The 24,096-nt window shown below is 32.3% G+C and overlaps 1 protein-coding gene across 2 annotated transcripts in view; it reads left to right on the forward strand.

The window, feature by feature from the left end:
- Positions 1-24,096, forward strand: part of LOC124425385 (protein Wnt-1-like) — a 72,902-nt gene that overhangs the window by 40,005 nt on the left and 8,801 nt on the right. Inside the window, exons 1-2 of one of the 2 annotated variants that reach the window (XM_046965654.1) lie at positions 952-1,380; positions 21,688-21,886. In XM_046965654.1, coding sequence (XP_046821610.1) covers positions 1,364-1,380; positions 21,688-21,886 — 216 coding nt within the window. In that variant the 5' untranslated portion in view covers positions 952-1,363. Of the gene's footprint in view, positions 1-951; positions 1,381-21,687; positions 21,887-24,096 lie in introns of those variants that run through there. The other variant, XM_046965653.1, reaches the window with a different exon arrangement.

Below are 24,096 nucleotides of genomic sequence, written 5' to 3' on the forward strand. Positions count from 1 at the left end.
CCTTGTGCTTCGTTTATTCCTATAAGTTCTTAGATACATATATATATATATATATATATACGTATGTATGTACAGATATCATCGATGGAAAAGGAAGTTGCTATCGTTCGAGATGTAATTCTCTTCTTTGTTCGATCTTATTCGAGAACAATGTTGACGTTCATTGATAAATCCTAATCTCTTATCCAATGTCTGAAGAAATAAGGGAATTCGTTTTCTTCGTTGTACGATCTTACGATTGTCCAACAAAAGAAAAAAAAAAAAGGAACAAGGAAAAAAGAAAGGATAAAAAATATGTCCGAATATTTTTAAAATCTAATGATTTTTGTTCTTCTTTTTTATTTGTTTGTGTTCTTGTTTTTTTATCCTCATTAAAAATAAATAAATAAATAAAATTTGTTTTATTAATTATGTTTAAATAAAGTAATATAAAAATTAATAGTTAGAGTATAAAATAAGAATAAATAAAATTAATATTATTGATAGTAATGAAAATGATTTTTTGAAAAAAGTAAAAAAGTAAATTTTATATATTGTACCTTTTGTATAAGGGTTAATTAATTAAAATATTTAAATTAAAATATTTCTCGAATTTAATGGATTTATTTAAAAATTTTAGTTAATGTAGAAGTATTATTAATAATTTTTAAATGGAAGTGAAATGTTAATCGATTTTAAATATATCTAGTTAAACACATCGAAAATTTATGAATCAATATGAATGATCATTTGTTTACTATTCTTTTTTATATTCGTTACCGATCATATAAGTACGCATTATTATTATTATTATTATTATTATTATTATTATTATTATTATTATTATTATTATTATTATTATTATTATTACTCACATTCCGAAATATTTCCTCTTTCTCTCGCTCTCTCTCTTTCTCTCTCTCTCCCTCTCTCTCTCCATCTTTCTTATTAAAACTTCGAAATCTTTCGATCGTAACATAAGCCTTATAAATAGTTTCATCCCTTCGTAGTAGAGATAATCGAACGATTCCATCAACCCCTCCCCTTCTCTTTCCATCCCTCACCCTGCTCTTACCTCTCTACCTCCCTCTGTAATTCCCTCCCACCCGCTACGAACGATATCTCTTCCTTTCTTCTTCGGACCGGACCACCGAGTTGGAAAATCACGCAACTTCAAGCAAGCAAAGCCTACTCAAAGAATAAGAAGAATAAGAAGAAGAAAATGATGATGATGATGATGATGATGATGAAGAAGAAGAAGAAGAAGAAGAAGAGAAAGAAGAAGAAGAAGAAAAAGACAAAGAAGAAGTAGAAGAAGAAGAAGACGTCTACTTCAGAAGCGAGATATCAACGTGTTTCGCTCGAGTAGCACTCTTGGCTGGCAATGCACATCCAACGAAGGTCCACTTATGCATTTTCCCTATGCACTTTCTCTCTCTCTCTCTCTCTCTCTCTCTGCCTCTCTTTCTATCTCTATCTCTGTTACACTCTTACTCTTTTACTTTCTCCATCATCCTCCAAGCCAGTACCTTTCAAAGAGAAAGAGCGAAAAGAACTTACACGGTCCCGCGTGCCAGACCGAGTTAAAGCTTGCCTCTAAATTATCGCTATTCTCGGAAGGTTAAAGTTCTCTTTCCATGGGAGGGCCGAGGGAGAATGGGAGGGGGTTTATGAAAGGAGAAAGAAAAAGAAGGAAGGAGATAGAGAGAAAGAGAGAGAGAAAGAGTGTAGATCGTGCCAAGGTATCTGCGACATTTCGTAAACACGAAATCAATTTTAATACCGCTTGTCTCTCTTTTTTATATGTACGTATGTATGTATATATTTGTATGTGTATAGTTGCATATGTCTCTCTCTCTCTCTCTCTCTCTCTCTCTCTCTCTCTTTCTTTTTCTCTTATATGTATAGTTATATATATAAGATATATATATATATATATATATATATATATATCTTTCTCTCTATCTATCTATCTATCTTTCTCTCTATCTATCTCTTTCTCTTTCATACACGAAATGAAAATCACCGACATGGGCTGCTCTGCGTGGCCGAATGAATTTATTTATAAATCTTGTAGCGTTTGCTTCTTTGGATCGCCCTTACTAACGCATATTTGCGTGCCGAGCCGAAGACTGTTGCACGTCCGGATCATTTCCGCGCCTTGTTTATTAACTATAAACATCCAAAATTAGTCAGTAACTTATTGTTACGTTTGATTAGTTTACAAGATATGAATTACGTACGTATATATAAATATTTATATCTATATACATATATATATATATATATATATATATATATATATATATATATATATATATATATGTAAAGATATCAGGTTATACTTATTAGAAAATACGATGTATTGTAAAACGGATATATATTCGCATAATTGTTAAATCTTTTTTTAAATTTAATATATAACAAGACGTCAATTTACGTATGGATTGATTTAAAAATCTTTCTTTCTAATTTATTTCAAAATTTTGTTTTTGTTTCTTTCTTTTTCCATCTAACTATCTCATCTTTATTGTATTAAATTAAAAAGAGAAATAAATCTAACAATCGACGAATATCATGAAACTTTTGTTACTTAAAATCAAAAAAAAAAGAGAAAAGAAAAAAAAACGTTAATCATCGACTGCATTAGATATGTAACGTCGTAATTATAATTAATATTTACCATATAATAAAATAAAAATATAAATTAAACTTCTTTTTTATTATATACTTAACAAGAATATGCAAAGAGATCTATTACGTTAATGTCTAATATTTATCATGCAGATTAACAACATAATTACCTGATACGTTAAAAATCTTTCGGTTAATTGAAAAAATTCTTTGTGACTAATGTAACATTAATGTAACGATATTCGCGTGAGTAAAACGCTTACTAACGCAACTAACGTAAGTAAGTTATTTACGTAACAGGTTATGCGACCGACCCGATATATTCAATGGAAGTTTCTTCCATTATCAAAGCTATAGATAACGGGGTTAACTATAGATATCTCGTAACAGGTTATGTCACTTACTTACTTACCTTGTGTATCCTATCATGCACTTGTATAATAACACACATACATATGTTTCCATTGAAAATATTTACATCAATGCAATGTAATGTATCCGCACATATGCGTATATATATATATATATATATAACAAAACTCACTCGTAACCTACATAAAGCGCGTGTGTATTTTTTCTATTTTTATCTTTTTTTTTTCTTTATTCTTAAAATTCATGCCATCCTTCCCTCCCCCTCTCTCATCCTCTCTCACCATCGCCCTATATATTTCAACTATATATATATATATAAAACTCATTACTTCTAATTCACATAATGATAATATTTCTATAAACCCTTTCTCGTTATCCATCCCATCCTTTTTTTTTCGATCATCGAAATTACGAAAAGGGGGATGAGCGTGTAAAAATTCGATTCGGTTGCTTTTCTCCTCCATCCAGCCCCATCCTAAATCCTCTACCATCACTTCCTCATCCTCATCTTTATCCTCCTCCTCCTCCTCCTCCTTCTCCTACTCTTCATCCTCCTTAGTTTCCCTCGACAGCTGCGCACAGCACCCTTCGATCCGATATCGCGGCCCGCCTCTCACCTGGCTTATGGGGCCTGGCTAGAAAATTTCATTAAATTCACGCGTGGCCGTAAATAATCGGCCACGTCAATACGGACGCGCCGAGGTGGCCTCGAAAATTCTATGGTATGGGGATGGTAAACGGGAAGAGAGAATCCAATAACGCTCTTTTACTATTGGATATAACGATTAGAGAAAGAAGAAAAATAAAGAGAGAGAGAGAAAAAGAGAGAGAAAAGTCGTAATAAGTTGACTTAGCCGTGTACATCTATCCTCTTATTGATTATTATTTTAATTAGTAATATTATTAAAAAAAAAAATGAAATGCTTATGCGAATGAGGATACATTGGAGACAAAAAAGAGAACGTGTGCGACGAAGCACAAATTTATTTCATCTTATTTATCTTTTTTGTCTGCTATATTATATCCTTATTTTATGGTAATAAAATGTGGAACATAAAAGACAGGGATGACGGAAACGTTACTAGAGAAAAAAAAAAAAAAAGAAAAAGAAAAAGAAAAAATAACGAGTGAATCAATTTAATCATTTTGACTTTAGTTATGTTGTAATAATGATCAAAAAAGAAATGGATAATAGAAAAGGGAAAGAAAAATGAAAGAGAAGAACGTTCTTAATAAAAAATTAAAACGAAATGAAATGCGACAATTTGAAAGGGACACAAGAGAGAGAGAGAGAGAGAGAGAGAGAGAGAGAGAGAGAGAGAGAGAGAGAGAGAGAAAGAGAAATATAACATACACACGTTGAAACATTTTCATATACCTACACATAGAATGAGCGATGTTTAGAGAGGTGCGGAGGAGGCTTGAAGCTGTAATATACATCGTGTTATGGTCGCTGTTAGCACCGTTAAACTAGCCTTTAGTGTTCCGCCTCGCCTTTGAACTTGTGCCGACTAGTCGGCTGTGGCAGCTGAGGTCAATAAAATGCGTTCTCCATAAAACGCCATAGAGCTCCCTGACGCGTACCAATGGTGACGACGACGACGACGACGACGACGATAACGACAAAGATTACGATGGTTTCTATCATAGTCGAAAGGACCAAACCCAAAGGACCCATATCCCAAAATAATACATTCATCCGGATTCTAAACACGATTTTTTATGCGAATTTTATTAATTTCTTTTTCTACGATGATATCTAGTAGAAAAGGATATGAGAATGTATACGTCTATTCATATATATATATATATATATATATATATATATATATATATATATATATATATATATATATATATATATATATATATATATATATATATACAAGACTTTGTAAGTATGTGTGTATCTTTTATCTTGATAAGAAAGAAGAAGATAAAGAAGAGAAAAGAAATAACGAGAATTTTTTAAATTATCATAATATAATTATTTAATATAAATTATCGTTAATCACCGTGAATTTTTTTTATAATCTTTTTTTTTCCTAATACAGTACAACATAATACAAAACTCTGTATATGTTTAATTAGTAAAATTTGTTATATTTAAAAAAATAATTAGAATATCATTAAAATATGTTGTACGATAATTCTCGACATTAAATATGTATATATCTAATAATTTGGAAATAATGATCAAATCAAAAATTATGTTTCTATGTTTTGTAAAAATCTTTTATATTCTCATTTTGCGTTACTCATATATATATATATATATATATATATATATATATATATATATATATATGAGTAACATATATATACAATATATACATGTATAATAAGTATATACAATATATACATGTATAATATTTTATAATACATTTTATATATATATTATACATATACAATATATACATGTATAATATTTTATAATACATTTTATAATATATTATATATATATATAACATTGTAACTATAATATTTTGCAGAGAAGACCATAAATGTTTAAATAACAAACGTGAAAAAAACAAATACACTGACATAAAACGATCCTTTGATATTTCTGATCTTAAAAATATTATGAAAGGGGGGAAAATAAAAAATTGCGTGGCGCGTAACATTCCATCGTTCAACCACTCTCTCTCTCTCTCTCTCTCTCTTTCTCTTTCTTCCTACGTGCGATATATAGAAAGGACAAAGAGAAAAATTCTCGACAATGTTGTAAATCATCGCGTCGACTATAAAATCCGTGCTACGCAGTGTTTCATGAATATCATTTCAAAAAGTGATCTCTCTTTCTCTCTCTGATGCACACATACACACATACACACACACACATACACACACACATACAAACTCTTTAAGTGAAAAATACACAAGATCAAAAAAAATATTAACGTTGATAAAATATCAACGATTACTAAATATATGCTATAATCAAGTACTACAAATCTGTATCTATATATACATATATATACATATATATATATATATATATATGCATGTATGTATGTATATCGCTGCATTTAAATAATACTATACATCCTTTTACAAACATCACAGGAAAGATCTCACTAGAGAAATTGGCCTTCTTTTTTCTCTTCTTCTTTTTCTTCTTTTTTTTCTTTCTTTTATTGTTCTCCTTTTTCCTTTCTCAATTTTCTTCTTTCTTTTTCTTTTTTTCTCGCAAAAAACGCATCGCGTAAAACGCTTCTTAACGGACATCCGACACATATGTCCTTGACAGTGAACGTATTTTAAAAATGTTTCTTCCTTTAGCTCCCATCTATCCCACCCTTTCACAACCCACACCCCCGCTACCCACAACTCCACATCCCCTTATTTCTTCTCCTTGACTACCAAATACCAGCAACAGCCGCATCCGTTCGTGGTTTCGCGATGCATATTCGTTTATACCCAGGACCGGTCTCGAACCGTTCCTAAAAAGATTCGTACGGTTAAACCGAGTGAAGATTTTCCAATAATCCACCGCTTTGATGTCTTGCCCGCGAACGCCTGCCGGCGGTAACGCTTCTGAACTTTTATTTTAGAACTACCATACCGAATAACGGTCGGAATGACGTCGAAAATAAGGAACGTTATTTTTCCCTTTGAGAAATTCGATGAAAAATTCTATTTTATCATATCGAAAAGATACAAAAAGAGAAAAACTACATTTTCGTATAGGTAAATAATAACCTGAGTGTTTCCTCTAAATCCTCAAAAAAAAAAAAAGAAATAATCCAATTCGAAAATAATTTTCAATAAATTATTTATAATTTATAAATTATAAATAATTATTTATAATTTATATTTATAAATTATTTATAAATTATAAATTATTTATAAATGGGACTTAATAAACGGAAGATTGTTCAAAGAAATTAAATTTTTAAGGGAGCATTTTTTACTAGTAGGGATGAAAAAAAAAGTGAAAAGAAAAGAAAAAAAAGAAAAGTCATACAAACATGAATCTAAAATATACTTCTTTACCAAATTGTAAATATATATATATATATATATATATATATATATCTTTTTTTTTTATGGAGTAACGTGCCCGATTTTTTTTTAACGCAGAAAATTATTCCAAAATTGTATTATCGGTTCGCGTAAACAAAATATAAAATATATATTAATTGAATTTTTTAAACGTTTTACGACGTTTCGATGCAACGTCGATCTGAGGCATGCATTAATGCGAAAAGAAAATTATTCTTCAATTATTCTCCGTGACAAAATGGAATTCGTAAAAATTTCAAACATTCTCGAAGTTTGTTATAAATGAAAATATTTATTAAAAAAAAAAAGAAAGAAAAAGAATAAAACGTTTGTAACTCGAGAAGAAAAAACGTTTCCTGTGTCATATTTATATGATCTCTTTTTTTTTATTCTTACTAGCGAGTAAAAACGTGCTCTTAAAATTCGTTGATCTATTTTTGAAACATCCTGTATAAACTGTTCCACGTAATATATTACGAATATATGAAAACACAAGCGTATTCAAGTCTGTCAAATAAAAAAAAAAAAAAGAAAAAGAAAGAAAGAAAGAAAGACAGAAATCGTGGAACGAATTGAAAAAATTTAATTTCGTTTACATTAAACGATATTACTTTGATGTCTAATAAATAAGAATTATCTTATGCGACAATAAACGTTTCTAACATTTAATCGTTGATCCTTATCTACACGTTAGAATTAAAATTATGGGGTTTAAATCAAGAACGAGGTGGTAATCTGTATAATTCGTAACGAAAGAAAAGAAATCTAAAATGTCAAGCATCGGATAATTATATAATAAAACGAACAAACAAGACCCGTCATCCTTCCCACCACCTCCCTCCTCCTGATCGTTTTGCAAACAAAAATAATAATAATAATAATTAATCGACAGTTTTAAAAATAATAATCGGAGTTTTATCCTACCACAATTATACGTAATTACGATAGATACATAATTACACATCATATGCCGAAAGCATAATTGGAATAATAATAAGTGTAACGGGTATAATATAAATACCGATATAAGTATCTTAAATCATTAAAATTCTCGAGCGAAAGCAGAATATTTTACGTGTCGCCAAATCGTTGGACGAAATACAAAAAAAAAAAAGAAAAAAAGGAAAAATAAAAAGAAAGGAAAAAAAATAAAAAATGAAAATAAAAAAAAAATAAAAAAAAAGGAAAAATAATAATAATAAAAAGGAACGAATAAAATAAATTGAAACAAAATAAAATGAAATAAAAAGGAACAAATAACATAGAAGGAAAACAAAAAATAAAATGAAACAAATGAAATAAAATAAAATAAAATGAAAAAAAAAACAACAACAACAAGGAATTATAAGCGAGTAAACTCACTTCGGTGTTTATCGCTGCGGTCTTATGAATTTAAATTAGGTATTATCGCTTTTACCGTGACTTTTACAACATATAACTTACATTAGTTGTGACAGCTCGGTGACGGCACAGAAACCGCGAAACGGCTCGAACGGTATGCGAATCCTTTTCGACTCTGGCCGAGAGTTAACCACGAAGGAATACTGAATACCGATCGTAAATCTATACCGCTTGCTCCAAATACTTTTCCTCGAGTACCGTGAAAGTGGTTGTCGTCTTCGTCCTCGTCCTCGTCCTCGTCCTCGTCCTCGTCCTCGTACTCGTCCTCATCGTCTTCGTACTCGTACTTTTGTACTCATCCTCATCGTCTTCGTACTCATCCTCGTCCTCGTCCTCATCGTCCTTGTTCTCATCTTCGTCCACATCTTTATCCTCATCCTCGTCCTCATCCTCGTTCTCATCGTTGTCGTAGTTGTCCTCGTTGTCGTTCTACCATAGAATCGAGTGATTGAGGAGAATGGAGGGGATGGAGAGTTTGCTGGGGTTTGGAAGGGATAGAGTATGGAGATGTAAATGGGATGGGATAGAAGAGGGTGGTCATTAACCAGTTAATTATTATTCGCGAGTACTCGTAGAGAATGTTTCACCGATGTAAAAGACGACGAGGTCTACCCTTTCACGACGTGTATCCATCCCGTTAAGTATCAGTACTTTTGCTACGGTACTCGAGGGTAAAGTACCTTGTTACAACACTGTTCATATACTGCCAACCGAAGGATTCCGTGTTTACCCTACAAGTTGGTACTCTACTAACGCATAGGCGCCGCATCGTTTCCAATAAGTAGATATCAGCACTTTCACGAATTAGACGAGTAATTAATAAAACGTCACACTTGTCATACCGTCATTACGGTATCGTGATCTTTCAATTGAGCGATATCACTTTTCTCATGTACACCTGACGTACATCGAACTCGAATTTTATTATTAATTAAATCAAACTGAATAAATTAGTAATAAATATAATATATGTAAGATGTCCGTCCATAGAAATGTCCGAACAAATATATCACAACTGGTTTAAATTACTGGAGAAAGTTAAAAATAAGAGAACATTGTAAAGCTTTAAGTCAGTTTTAATGTGCTTGTAAACAAAATTTTGTTTTATTTTCTTTTCTCTTTTTTTTTTTTTAATGGCTATAATTAAGGTATTTATAAAAAAAAAAAATTAAAATTACAGGCATCTATAAAGAGAATCATTACTATACAACATTTTTTTACGAGATAATTGGCATCTTAACGACTGACTAACAGATTCATACACCAAATGTAATTCATATTCCATGCTATAAAATTACTATTTTCTCAATCAAGCAATTCTGTATGTTTTTTGATATATCTATGTATCTTTAAGTAGCTATAACTGATATAATAATATATTTACATATATATATATATATATTTACAGAATGATTCGTACGATATAATCGACGATTGATTTACGATGATAATAATTTTCTCATTACGATTCAACACACTCGAAGATTTATTACATTTATCTCGGATTTATTTAGAACAAAATTGTAATAAGTTTTAAAAACGAGGTCATCTTTTTTCTTTTTCTTTTTTTTTTTTTTGTTTTTCTTCTTAAAGAAAAAAAAGACGACTTCTTTTAATAACACCAAATATTTCATAATATTAATCGAGTGATCGTTCGATCTATTAAAATAAATTCTTATTAAAATAAAAAAAAATTCATACTTATCGCACGTAAATATTTCTTTATGAAAATTTACGAGATACAACGACGAATCATCGTAGAATTTCAACGAGTGTCCCTTCATGGAGAATTTCCAAACGTCTTCTTACATTCATTTCCATCTTTCTTTTCACATTCCTCGTTGAGTGAAAGAAATAAAAAAATAAAAAAAAAAAAGCAAAAAAGAAGTAAACAAAAAAGAAAAAAAACAAAATTCGCATGTCCTACACGGAAGAGAGCGTACTTGAAAACGATATTAAAAGTAAAGAATTCGTTTCGTGGGACATGAGAAATGTATACGAAGAAGAACGCGAAAGAGAAAGAAATAGAGAAAGAGAGGGATACAAGCAAAGAGTCCTCTCTCCAGCATTTGAGAAAGAGCGGGATCTTGAAACGGTGCCAACTACCGAGTAAGAACCATGCTACTTCCTAATGTAACTGAATTTAATGAATCTTATTGTTAGTACACGCTAAAGTGTCGAGCTCGTTGACCTCACGACATATACAGAAAGATAGAGAACACCCTGGTAGCGCGACGTTCCTTGAACAGCATCTTCATCGTTGTCGCACGTAACTACGACGTTACTAATTCCGGATTAGAACTTTACCGATAATTAATTTACCACCGTCCGCCAGTAATTACACACCCACGTCGTGTTCGTTGTCAGATTTAAGTGAACGTGAATAAATTATTATTGGACATGCTCTTGAAAATATGATCGTAGTGTTTTCATTCTCTCTCTCTTTCTTTTTTTCATTCTTTCTTCCTTTTGTTTTCTTCTTTTTATTTTTCTTCTTTTCCTTTTTTTCTTTTTTTTTTTGTTCCTCTCTCTTCCTCTATTCTCATTTGTTTTTCATTAAACTTAATAGTCTTGCGATCGTTAATTAACAGCTCGTTAAAGTCATCACTCGTTATCGTCGTCATCGTCGTAGTCATCGTTCTAGATTCGGTAATTAATAGAACGAAGATGAGCACTACCAAGACACATATTTTACTCTCCTTCTCGTTGTCCGTCAAAAGGCACTTGACTGGTCGATAGATTCTTGTATAGTAACGAGAAACAGCTCGTCTTTGAGTAGTCCACCACCCCTGTTAACTATACGACGTTGTTTTTATTATTATTCAATAGTTAGAACGATAGTTTAGCTACTTTAACAAACTCAAGAACTAAACTCATTCAACTAACGCTACAAAACAGTACTCTTATTATAAACACGTATTCTTTTACGTGGATGATTTTGTAAAAAAAAAAAAAAAAAAAAAGAAAAAAAATTTGGTATAGTGAGAAGAAAAACAAAAAAAAAAGAGGAAGAAGAAGAAGAAAAAAATAAAAAAATAAAAAAAAATAAAATAATAAAAGAATGTTCCTTCGTCCGTGAAGTATGATCGATATCAATCATTTTTACCTCAGTAACTATGTATATGAAAAATCGATGTTACACATTCGATTGGATAAAAAGAAAATTCAGAGGGATACAGATATATGTACACAAAGAAAAAGAAGAAGAGAAAGCTCTAGCAGAGTTCTGATAGAAGAAAAGTTGGAAGGAACGAATAAACACCGAAGTAATTGAGAGAAATCATAAAGAATTTTCCACTAAATTAAGTCGCCCTCCATCGGGATGGAATTTGGCTTCTCTCTCTCTCTCTCTCTTTCTCTCTTTCTCTCTCTCTCTTTCTCTCTTTCTCTCTCTTTCTCTCTTTCTCTTTCTGTTTTTCCTTACGCGACGACATAACCGAAATAGAAGTTTTCCAATAAGAAAAGAAAAGAAAAAAAAAAGCTAATCAGACGGCGGTTCTTCCGAGATATCGGACTGAGCTCAATGGTCCGTATACCTGTAAGTTGTAGATATGCCTCTATCAGCAGGTCTTGCACCATGATCCTGGTTTTCTACCCTATTCCTCTCTCTCTCTCTCTCTCTCTCTCTCTCTCTCTCTCTCTGTCTCTCTCTAACTCTAACTCTCCCCTCCTTCTATCCTTCCTACTTTCTTTCTTTCTTTCTTTTCTCCTTCCTTTTTTTTCTTTATTCTTTCTTTCTTTCTTTCTTTCTTTCTTTCTTTCTTTCTTTCTTTCTTTCTTTCTTTCTTTCTTTCTTTCTTCCTTTCCCTCGGCCGTGGCGTTTTTCAGAGAGATCACGCGAGATTGCTCCATACGCAATGTACCGTGTCGAGCCGACCCTGATTTCGTTTTTCAGTCTTGATTCTGAGAGCCAACGGGTGTATCGTAATTTTAAGGGAAAAAGATGAAAAAAAAAAAAAAAAAAAAAAAACAAGGGCAAAAAAAAATAAGGAAATATACAGAGATAGAGATTTACTTGTGATACTGACTATAATTTAACGAAACATGAAGAAGTATATCGATGTTAGACGATGATCGGGGTAGAGATAACAAAAGAAGAAAAAAAAAGAAAAAAAAGAAAGAAAAAAAGAAAAGAAACGAACGAGATATAAAAGAATTAAATTAAAGAAACAATTATTCAGCATAATTGTAATAACAATCTCCAATTATTTACAAAGTTTTATGTAACAAACTACTCGATATATTCAACGATTATATATATATTTTCTCTTTCTTTCTTCTTCTTTTCATTTTTTTGTTTTTCTTTTTTTTTTTTTTAATTCACACTCAGTTCATTTTTTTTTAAAACGATCTAATCATTTATACACGTTTCGTATTAAATAAATCGAATATATTGCGAAGAATATCAATTATTTGAATTTTTCTCGAATAATTGTAAACGACGAATGTGATTATAATCAATCCTATCGTAATAACAAACAATTGTACGGAATTATTTTTAACATCTATTAAGAATTGGAATGCATACACGATTTGAAATAAAAATAGAATGAAGGAAAGAAAATGTAAAATAAAGAAATGAAAGTTAAAATAGGAAACGTTCCAATGTAACATTTTTCTGATAATCGTTTTAACGATCGTTTAAACGCGTCAAGTATAAAGATCAGGGATTCGTGGAATGTATGTCCCACTCTTTATCTCGAATATTTTTCAAGCTGAAAAGTCGGGACGCGTGACTCACGCGAACACCCTTCGAAAGAATGAAGGATTAGTTTTACGAGAGACGCGACAAAGATACGACCTCCTTATCGTTAGAGCAATAAGGAGGAACGAAGTAATCCGTCGCTTTACAAGGTGGGATAAAGGTTTGTTAAGGGTTATATACAATGTAAATAGGCGGGCACCTTTCTCTCCAAACTTTCCTTGAGGATGGATGGCATACCATCGGAAGTACTTTCCTACGAGTTGAAATTTCCATCGATGGTTAAGTACTTCATTTTACTTTAAAATATGTATATACATATATAAATATATATATATAATATAACTATTCAAATATCGTTCACAGAAAACATATCATTTGTAATAACCATAAAAGTGGCCTATTACAACGAAACGAATAACTTTCCCGTCGTTTAGTTTATTGATTCGAAAAATTTCTTTTTCTTTCTTTTTTTTCCCCTCTAATATAATAGACTCCCATATAACGCGGGAAATAAATTCTGTTATAATGAATCCACGTCGTGTTATACCAAACGCATATGTTATACGTATGTATATGTGATAGTATTATATTATGATAACAAATTATTTATAAAAAGATGCGATAATTTGTTGTGAAATAAAACGAATGTAAATTTATTAAACATCATAAAATGTTACTCTTTGGCAGGAGTCATGAATAAAAAAAAAAAGAGAGAGAGAAAGAAAGAAAAAAGAAAAGAACGAATTTCTCATGACTATTTGAATTTTTATAAGTATAGCTACGTTCAATAAAATTTATCGAAAAGTATTATATATAAAATACTTATAAACACATTGGTTAATAATTATTATAGACGTATCGAATATTCGTATCATTTATTGTCATATAAAAAATATATTAACCCGTCTTAACACAGTCACATTATTTTAATTAATTTATTTTATTATTAATTTCACAAACGAATTTACTACATTCAAGGGATTCACACGATTTAGAAAATTTTTAATGGATCGTATTATTTAATGCATACGAAACATTCCTAAAAAAATTAATTCGCATCTTTGTTTGTTGGAGGGAAAAAAAAAAGAAAAAAAAGAAAGAAGAGAAAAAAAATCACAGTTCAGCATTAATGTTCATACCTGTATTAACTCGTTTAAAAGAAATTGTTAAAAATCTCAAATAAAAAATACTTTACGATTTTCAATGATAATATTTACAATATATTCAATGCAATTGATCAAAAAATTCTTTATGCTTTTTATACTTACTAAGGACATAAAAAATTTCTCACAAAAGAGTATCAATAAGTATCGCAATATTTATTTGTCAAAGATTGAGGAAGAGTTTATATTGATCGGAAAAAAATCGAGAGTACGTTATTTTCACATATGTACACATATGTTAAACCTCGTCGTCGACGTTATCGTCGTTATCGTCGTCATCGTCGTCATCATCGTCATGGACGTGAACGTGAACGTGGACGTAGACGTGGAATAGTAGGCCCTGTAGTATGCAAATGAAGAAGATCACCTTCTATCTCTATTTCTCATTCTCGTTGCTCTCTTGAAGGAGGCGTCGAGGGCGCGATTTATCGCATAAAGACCCTCTCGCGAAGAAAGAGTAGTCCTGACGTTGCTCGTTAATTTTCGTCGCACGTGTACCGGCGCTTTGATCGCGCGGGTATGCTAATTGCCGTTCGCCGCCCACTCTCTCTCTCTAACCCCTTCTCTCTCATTTTTTTCCTTTTCTCTCTTTCTTTTTCGCTCTATAGATGAGAGATAAGAAGACAAGAAACACGCCGGATGTTCTTTGCCAGGACATATTAAGCGACATCTTTCGCTAAAGGAAGTCGAGTTATGATACAAACTGAAAGAAATTAAATTCATCCTGAAATATCTTTGATACAATGCGATTTTGTTTCTCTTTTCTTCTTCTTTTTCTTAATTTTCTTTTTTTCTTTCTTTTTTCTTTCTTTTTTCTTTTTTTCACCCTTCAAAAATACGTACCACGAATATCTGTACAAAAGTAACAGTACGAACCAATGTATGATCGTAATTGTTAAATCTTGATGTGATTCTTTCGTTGAAATTTCTTTCTTTTTTTCTTTTTGTTTCTTTTTTTCATATATCATAATACATTATTAATTCGAATATTAATCCATAATTTTCTTGAAATAATCGAACGAATTATTGAATGAAATTTTTGAATTTAATTGTTGAATAAATTTTTAAAAGATTATCTTTCATTAATACAATACGTTTACGATAATAAGATCATAGAGATGAAGCAAAAAAGAAATAAACATTTTTAAATAAATATGTTCGTTCGAACGATTAAAATTCTATATGATCGCTGTATATACAATATCATATCGTACATATCAAAGTTAAAATTATAAAATATGAACTAGATGAGAATTGAACATGACAGATATTGAGAATTAACGAAGTGGATAGATAGGAAGAATGAACGATTATATACACGAAAGCATAGAAACTAAGAAGAGAGAAAGAGAAAGAAAAAAAGAGATAGAATATGAGGAGTTGTTGAAAGAGAAGGAAATACTGAGAAAAGTATCGTAAAGATGGCATACGTACATACATACATATATATACATATATATATATATATATATATACACACTAATGTAAATATGAACGATCCATCCCGCACGATGTCGCAAACAGAGTGAAACTAGTACTCTATTTGATATCCCTGGGGCTCGAGGTCTGCACTTTCAGATTTACTGCGTATGTATATGCCAACATGTGTACGCATTACACTACGTGAAAAGGAGGTGGTGGGGAGCTGAGCTGTTGTGTCGGGAACCCCATACAATGCCGTTCCCGTGAGGGAAGCGTTGCATCCCCTAATTAAGATTGGCCTTGTTTCAAGCGGCCCGCGAAATGATTCGCCGATCTCCAGAGGCTAGATCGTACGATATACATATGTATATATAATATATATATGTATATATATATATATCATATACGTTGGATGGTGCGTATTCTTATACCGACCAATCTCTGTAAATCTCTGCGAACTCAGCCTTTTTCGAGATCAATCTACCCCCACCTTTACTCCTACTTCTCTCAGTTTCTTTTTCTCTTTTTCTTTTTCTTTTTCTTTCTCTCTTTCTCTTTCTCTCTCTCTCTCTCTCTCTCTCTCTCTCTCTCTCTCTCTCTCTCTCTTTTTCTCTCTTAAATATTTTTCTTTCTCCACTCGCATTAGTTTCGAATATAACGAGGTCATCGAGGCATTAAAAATACGCTTGCGAAAGAAAAAGAAAAAAAGAAAAAGAAATTAGTCAATTAATTTTTTTATCATCCTTGACGTTCCTCGCGAACTATTTCTTTTTTCCCTTTTTTCTTTCTTTTTTCTTTTTTTCCCTTTTTTATTTTTTTCGAGATTTGCCAGTCCGCTGTATGAGTCTGTTTCGTTAATACGATACTCCCACGTTGCCTAAACTCCTCCAAGGAATTAAAATGACTTAAAAAGGATTATGTTATCGAACTTGCCGAGTTTGCTACTTCGACGATCTTCGTCGAAGATGAAAAAAAAAAGAAAAAGAAAAATAAAGATTCGTATGTCCTGTAGAAAATATATTAAACAAAGAAGAAATAGATGAATAAATAAACATAAAAAAGAAACAGAAAATAGGAGCTACAAGAAGAGAGAAGAAACGTATTGCAGGAAACATATACGAAGATAAGATCAAATGTATTGCAATTAAGATTACGATTAATCATTAATCATTAATAATTGTAAAAGTAAAATAACATTTTAAACGAGATAAACGAGATATAAAAAAAAAAAAGAAACCAAAAAGATAACAAAATTCTCCATCATTAAAATCCCTCCTAATAATATAATGGTATAATGAGAAACAGAATAATATCATAATCTGTAAAAAACATTGAAACTCGAATTATTCCGAATAACAAATTTGGAAAAATTTTTCCCATTACGTTTTTCATAGTACAAACGTCATACTCTTGACGTCTTCAAAACGGACTCTTTCAAGTTTTTTTTTTTTTTTTTTTTTTTTCAAGATATTTGACGGATACCAAGAGCCCGAGGATAACTGGAGGAAGGGTTGATCGGAATCGTAGAGGGAGGGGATTGATTCGCGGACATGGTTGTTAGAGACTGTAATCGATACTAATTAGCATGGTACAAAGTTACGTTCGAACGATGGCCGGCGGCGATTCGCATCGTAAACGCGTGCGTTTCCAACCCCTTCTCTCCTCCCCCTTCTCTCCTCCCCCTTCTCTCACCCCCCTTCTCTCACTCTCTTTCACTTCATCCACCTAACATAACTAGCTACCTAGCTAGCTAGCTACCTACCTATCTTCCTACCTACCAACTACCTATCAACCAACCTACCTATCTATCTACCTACCTACCTACCTACCTACCTACCTACCTACCTACCTTACACCACTTACAGCTTTTAATACTAAATATAGTATACACGATGCACATCGTATTGTGGGCTTTTGAGGATTTATCCCTCCATTATACTGCCGCTCGTGAATGTTCCCGACGTAAATGGGCCCTATCGCTGTCACGTGGACAAAGCGCTGACCGACGTGGTTATGACGGCAACGCGATACCCCTTTAAGTAATAATAATAATCGCGACGATAATGGTCGTACTTCGATATACCTATTTCTATATGTATATGTGAGTTCTCTCTCTCTCTCTCTCTCTCTCTTTCTCTCTTTCGTTTTCAATGCTTCTCGGTTTCTCTCTATTTCCTCTCTTTTCTCTCCTTCAAATCCGTATACACCACCCCCGCAAACAAGCACTACCACCCCATCGCCTCAGCGTCCCTCTCCCGCCGCCCCCTTTCCCCTCCCCACTCCACTATCCCCCCATACCCCCCTACCCCCATACCCAATACCACTAACCTTCATCATCGCCGTCATAGTCGGACGACGCATCATCGGATCTGAATATGGATTCCTTTCTTTCCTACCGACGCTTTGTCGAGTTATTATTCGACCTCGTGTCCTTCCCCGCAGCTACCGTCGTCACCGTGAACGAACGAGCATCGAGCCTTATTCCCTAACCGTCTCGACTTACCCTTGGCCTTACCCTCCAAAAAGAAAAAAAAAAAAAAAGAAAAAAAAGAAAGAAAAAAGAAAAGAAAAAGGAAGAAAAAAAAGACGAAGGAAAAAAATGAAAAAGCACGATTGCTCTCGGGTATACTCGTGTATATACCGACTCCGACGGAATCGCGAGACTCCTTTTTAAAGTAGTCGTCCCATAATCGAAATATTCCATTTCAATTCATCAAGTATCTTTTTTTTTCAAGAAATCTCTTAAGAAATGTAAACGGATAAACAGCTTATATAATGCGATATTCGTTCATTATCTTCTCGATCGCCTTATGATCGATTAAATCGTATATATATTTTTCATATTTCGTTTATTCCAATGTAATAATCTTATCGTTAGAATTGATTTTAATTATAGGATGAAAGTGTAGGTACAATTTAAATAATAAATGTATTAAGATATTAAAACCAACTACTGTGATATTTCGATCGACATTAATTAAAACATTTAAACTCGTTCAACAAGTATTACGGTATATCTATTCATTCTAAATAAATAAAGTTTTCATTCTTTTCTTTCTTCCTTTGGAACATCTATATATAACATTAATTGATTATCCATTTCGTAAATTATTTTAATATTTCATTACGATTCGTACATTCTGATTATAGATTAATAAAAAAAAAAAAACCGAAAAAAAAAGATGTTAACTATCGTATAAAAAGATATCGATACGCTCTAATCTAAACAATCTGGTTATGTACAGTGCTAACGAAAACTTTAATTAATTTTTACTGCGGGTGGAGTGACGGAGAGAGGAGGGTATCTAAAAAACGATCCCCTTCTTAACAGTCAAGGGTTAATATACACGAGTTTAGGACCGAAGTCAAGTCGAATATATATCATCTTGACGATGAAGGGGCGATCGAGTAGTATAGAGAATATCCACCCTTGAAACATTCGATGAGTCACGACAATCGACCATCAGGATCCTCCATCCTTTTTTAAACTTTACGATTTTCCTAACGCTATCTTTCCTTCTTTCTTTCTTTTTGTTTTTTCTTATCATCTTTTTCGATTTTACGATCGAGGCTATTATTACGGTCCTTATTTTTTCACATTAATGGTCCCGCGAGCTTAGCTCCCTTTTCTCCTCAAACTTTTCTCGAACATGTCGCACACAAGGTTTGTCCCTTTAACTGATCTGCCTGTTCAACTGGTGTATCCGTATTTCTTCACGACCACAATTCGTCATCGTCATCTACAGAATGTTTACGGATAAATTATTTTTAAAATGAACTTTATTAAATTCTTACAATTATCGCGAAGCAATATTTTCGTACGATTAAATTATGAGCGATCGTATTTAAAACAAGAAAAATAACAAAAAAACAAAAAAAAAAATAAGAAAATAAAGAAAAGAAGAAAAAACAAACAAAAATATTTCACGTATTATACCTACGTACTTACGAACTAGCCGATCAAGTATAAAATATTTTGCAACAAAAACACCCTATATATATATATATATATATATATATATATATATATATATATATATATATATATATTGTATGTATGCATATGTATATAATTACGAACTTACAAAAAGAAGTTACTCCTGTCTATATACTAGTTACTTCTCGCATGATTTAACAACGAAACGTAACACACCCATACGACGAGCTAAGTAGATGCATATATATATATATATATATATATATATTCATATGACCGATTTGATCGTGAATCGAGCCGTCAGTCTACTATACTCTTATTTTCTTTCTCATGTATCGATTGCAATATCGTGAACGCACCCATATCATTCTCTCCTTCTCCTCCTCCTCCTCCTCCTCCTCTTCCTTCACCTCCCCCCTTTCAATTCTTCCTATCGTCATCGACGGAAGGGTGCTGCCACCTAAATCGGCTATTTGAGCGTAGGCTCAGCTTGACGGTAAACACGCTTCATGAATTTCTCGCGATACAAGACGGATATACCTACCTATCTATCGTCGTAGCCATGGATCAAACTGCGAATTTAACTTACGAAGCGATCTTCCTCGAAATAGTAATCCGAAGAGAGTTAGATATTCTTACCCTCTCTCTCTCTCTCTTCCTCTCTTCGGTTTTTCCTCGGAGGTCCATGTATCTATGTATGTATGTATGTATGTACTCAGAAAATACACAGCAGATAACACGTCGAAGATAGAGCCCCGGGACACGCGAGGCAGTGTATAGACCGTAAAAGCAACGTGGGACTCCTGGAAGGGTCGTAAACCGTCGTTACCAAACAAACCCCGAAATAGTCGTAGCGTATGGAGAGTTGAGAATCTCATAGAGAGGTGGAGAATATCCAAAAGGAGAGAGAGAGAGAGAGAGAGAGAAAGAGAGAGAGATAGATAAAGAGAGAGAGAGAGAGACTTTAAAACGTGAAAAGCGTTTCGTTCGAAAGCAAACAAATGATAGAACGATACCAGCTGCTTATGTCTTCTAAGGATCCACTTTTTCTCCTTTTCCTTCTTTTTATTTTTTTTTCTCTTCATTTTCTTCTTTTTTTTCTTGTCTTCTCTCTCTCTCTCTCTCTCTCTTTCTCTCTGGAAAGGAAATCCAAAATCTTTTTTAAACTTCTTCTTTTTTTTCCTTCGATTACAACAAGGACCAGCACTGTACACGGTCACGGTCGCAGTCACAGTGCATCCACTCGAGTCATTTCAAGAAATGGTCCTTGACCAGTCTCCGTCCTGTTAGCAGCTAGATCGAAGAGTTTTAAATGGGGAAACACTTGAAGGAAACAGTCATGACGATTTCTCTCTTATTTCATAATCTTACATTATAAAATTATTTCACACGCATCGCATTAACGTATAACAGGAAAAAATGTATGTGTATGCGTGTATGATTACTCGATGACACGAATAATTCCAAGAATTATTCGCGGTTAGTATCTGCAATAAATAAAATCTTATATGTGATCATCTGCGAAAGGAAGACGGAGGAAAATGAGAAAAAACCATCGAAAACGAGAGAGAGAGAGAGAGAGAAAGAGAGAGAGAGAAAGAGAGAGAGAGAGGAAGTATTCTTAAATGGTTTCATTTTTTGTTTTATTTTCTTTTTATTTTCTTTTTATTTTGTTTTCTTCAAAAAAGAGAGAAAAAAAAAACAGAGCAATCAAACATCACGGCAAGGTTCTACTCTTTCTCTCTCTCTCGCTCTCTCTACCTTTCTTTTTATCTATCCATCTATCTATCTCTCTCTTTTCAAATCAGGACACAAGCGATCTTCTACCCTCTATAATTTTCACTCCGGATACCTGCTCTAATTATAGGTAGATACTTCTGCGAGAGATGCCGCAGTAAGCATTTTTCTTCTTCTAGTAGCGCGCAAAGACAAGAAGTATATATGTACGATGAAAAAAAGTAAAAGAGAACCCAATCTCTTTCTTTCTTTCTTTCTTTCTTTCTTTCTTTCTTTCTTTCTTTCTTTCTTTCTTTCTTACTCACTCTTCTTATCTTTTTTTTTTCTTTCAGGTATCTGGGACTGGAACCTCGCTTGAGCGGATCGGTCCAAGGTGCTGGAGGCGGTGCCGATGGTTCGGACGGACAACAGGGCTTGGGCATAGCTGGTGCGGGTGTGATAGGTCCTGCTAGTGCTGAAAAAAATTGCAAGAGTGTCCACCTCAGCGTCAAACAGCAACAGATTTGCTCACGTTCACCGCCAGTCCTGCAAGTACGTTCTTTTTTCTTCTATTTTTTTTTACGTAAACGTCATTAATTTATGATCGTCGTTGATCATACGATCATGAACATAAAGATTAAATTTAATATATGAAATTGATATAAATCCAATTGAAAAAAAAAATGTATCTAATTTCCTTTTTCCTCTTTTTTCCTTTTTTTTCTTTTTTATTCTTTTACCTCAATGTTCTCTTTACAATTTTTCATGTCCTTTTTATAATATTAAAATATAAATAAATATTAAAGACAACAATAGATGGACTACTTATGTCATTTTTAAATACAATGTCTTTTATAGATAAAGAGTTATCTGCTTTCAAGTTGATGTTTTCTATTATTAATTAACTAAAAAATAATCATTTATAAATATATATGTATATATAAATTAAACATTGTGAAATTAAACATTTTGTACAAGTTCATTCATATATCTTGTGTTTTCAAATATATATAGATATATATATACATATATATACATAATAAAAATAACGGCGCCAAGAGTTTTTAACGAGTTTTTAATGGTCGATCAAGCGGTTAGATGCGAAACGACGCATGATTACTATTTTCAAACTGGCAAGGGTTCATCAAGAGTGAAAACCTTACCTCAAAGTCGATGGTTATGTTTTGCGTGTATATCTAAATCAATGATGATAAATGTATTTAAAAAAAAAATATGATATTCATGTTGAAATAAAAAGATATAAATAAGACTGACAGAAAAAAAAAAAAATATATATATATATCATCTACTTAGTAGATCTTTTAATTCCGTCAAGTCCCATCTAAAAAAGAAAAAAAAATGAAAAAAAAAATATATATATATATAATTATAAATATTGCATTGATAAAAAATTCATACACGACGAATAATATTTCTAAACGAAATTCATAAATCTACAATAACAAAGTATTAAAAATTACTTTCGAATTTTTTGAATTGGCGTCGATTAGCTGACGAAGTATTCTTCGAAAGTACGTAACTGTCCATTTCAAATCTTGAAGAGAACGAATCGATGAAACGTACTCGATGGATTCTCTCACCTATCCATATACGCTGGGAAAGTATCGGCCTACAGTTGTTTCAATTTCAAGCGTTACGAAATGGAGAAGGGACGAACGGAAAGATGGATACGACGAACGAGTTTCCAAACGTTAAGCCTGTTGTACAAATGATGACCGTCTCTTTAAAGAATTTCACAGCGAGTTATTCGAAAGAAAGACAGAAAGGAAGAATGAAAGAATGAAAGAAAAGAAAAAAAAGGAAACAGAAAACAAAAAAAGGAAAAGGAAAAAAAAAACAAAAATCCAACACACAAAACAAGAGAAAAAAATCCTACGTATTTTCGTTGCACAGTAAAGCTTCCTCTGTTGGATCCGTTGCTCCTTGATCATGAAACACGGCTTTACATTCCCAAAAATCGCGTTTACCTTTCTCTAATGCACAAATCCTGTCGGATGACCCGAAGGTGGAAAAAGAAGGTGGTTAACAGAGGTGATGGCGGTCGAACGACTAGGAACCGGTGCCTAGGTAAACTCGAGACTCGATATCTCTTTGAACATTGCCGACCGTCCCGGTTTTCCGAGACTGACTGCCGACATTCAAGTCTCGCACGGAGTTACCGACAAAAGAGACCGACATGAATATTCATACATCAAATAGGACACACCTACATACGACCGTTTCTTTCTTCTTCATTTTCTTCTTCTTCTTCTTCTTCTTCTTCCTTCTTCTTCTTCTTCCTTCTTTCGTGGAAACCATCATTTTTCTTATCCGTTGGTCTACTCGATCTTTTCGATGACGGAAATCAAAAGATATTCGATTTTTAAAAAAAGGAGATCACGCGTTAACCACGATCGAGACACATTGTTTTACGCATCGTCGTACGCATATCCATGTTTTAATCTGTCATTAACGATATTATTTTCATCATTTTAATGATAAAAAGATCGAATAACAATCTAATGAGAATAAATATAAATATACATATACACATATTGTATGATAATGAAATAAAAAATATTTTAATAACGATAGTTCAACTAAATAATAACGTTGATCAAAATTATTTAATAACATTACGATATTTTTATCTCCTATTCGGATTGTTATTATGTCTGTACGTATTAATATCGTAATAATTGTATAATTATTTTACTTAATATATTATAAGTATATACATTTAAATTTTCTTACATATGTAT

This window comes from Vespa crabro, chromosome 7, assembly GCF_910589235.1.
Source record: "Vespa crabro chromosome 7, iyVesCrab1.2, whole genome shotgun sequence".
Taxonomy (NCBI): Eukaryota; Metazoa; Arthropoda; class Insecta; order Hymenoptera; family Vespidae; genus Vespa; species Vespa crabro.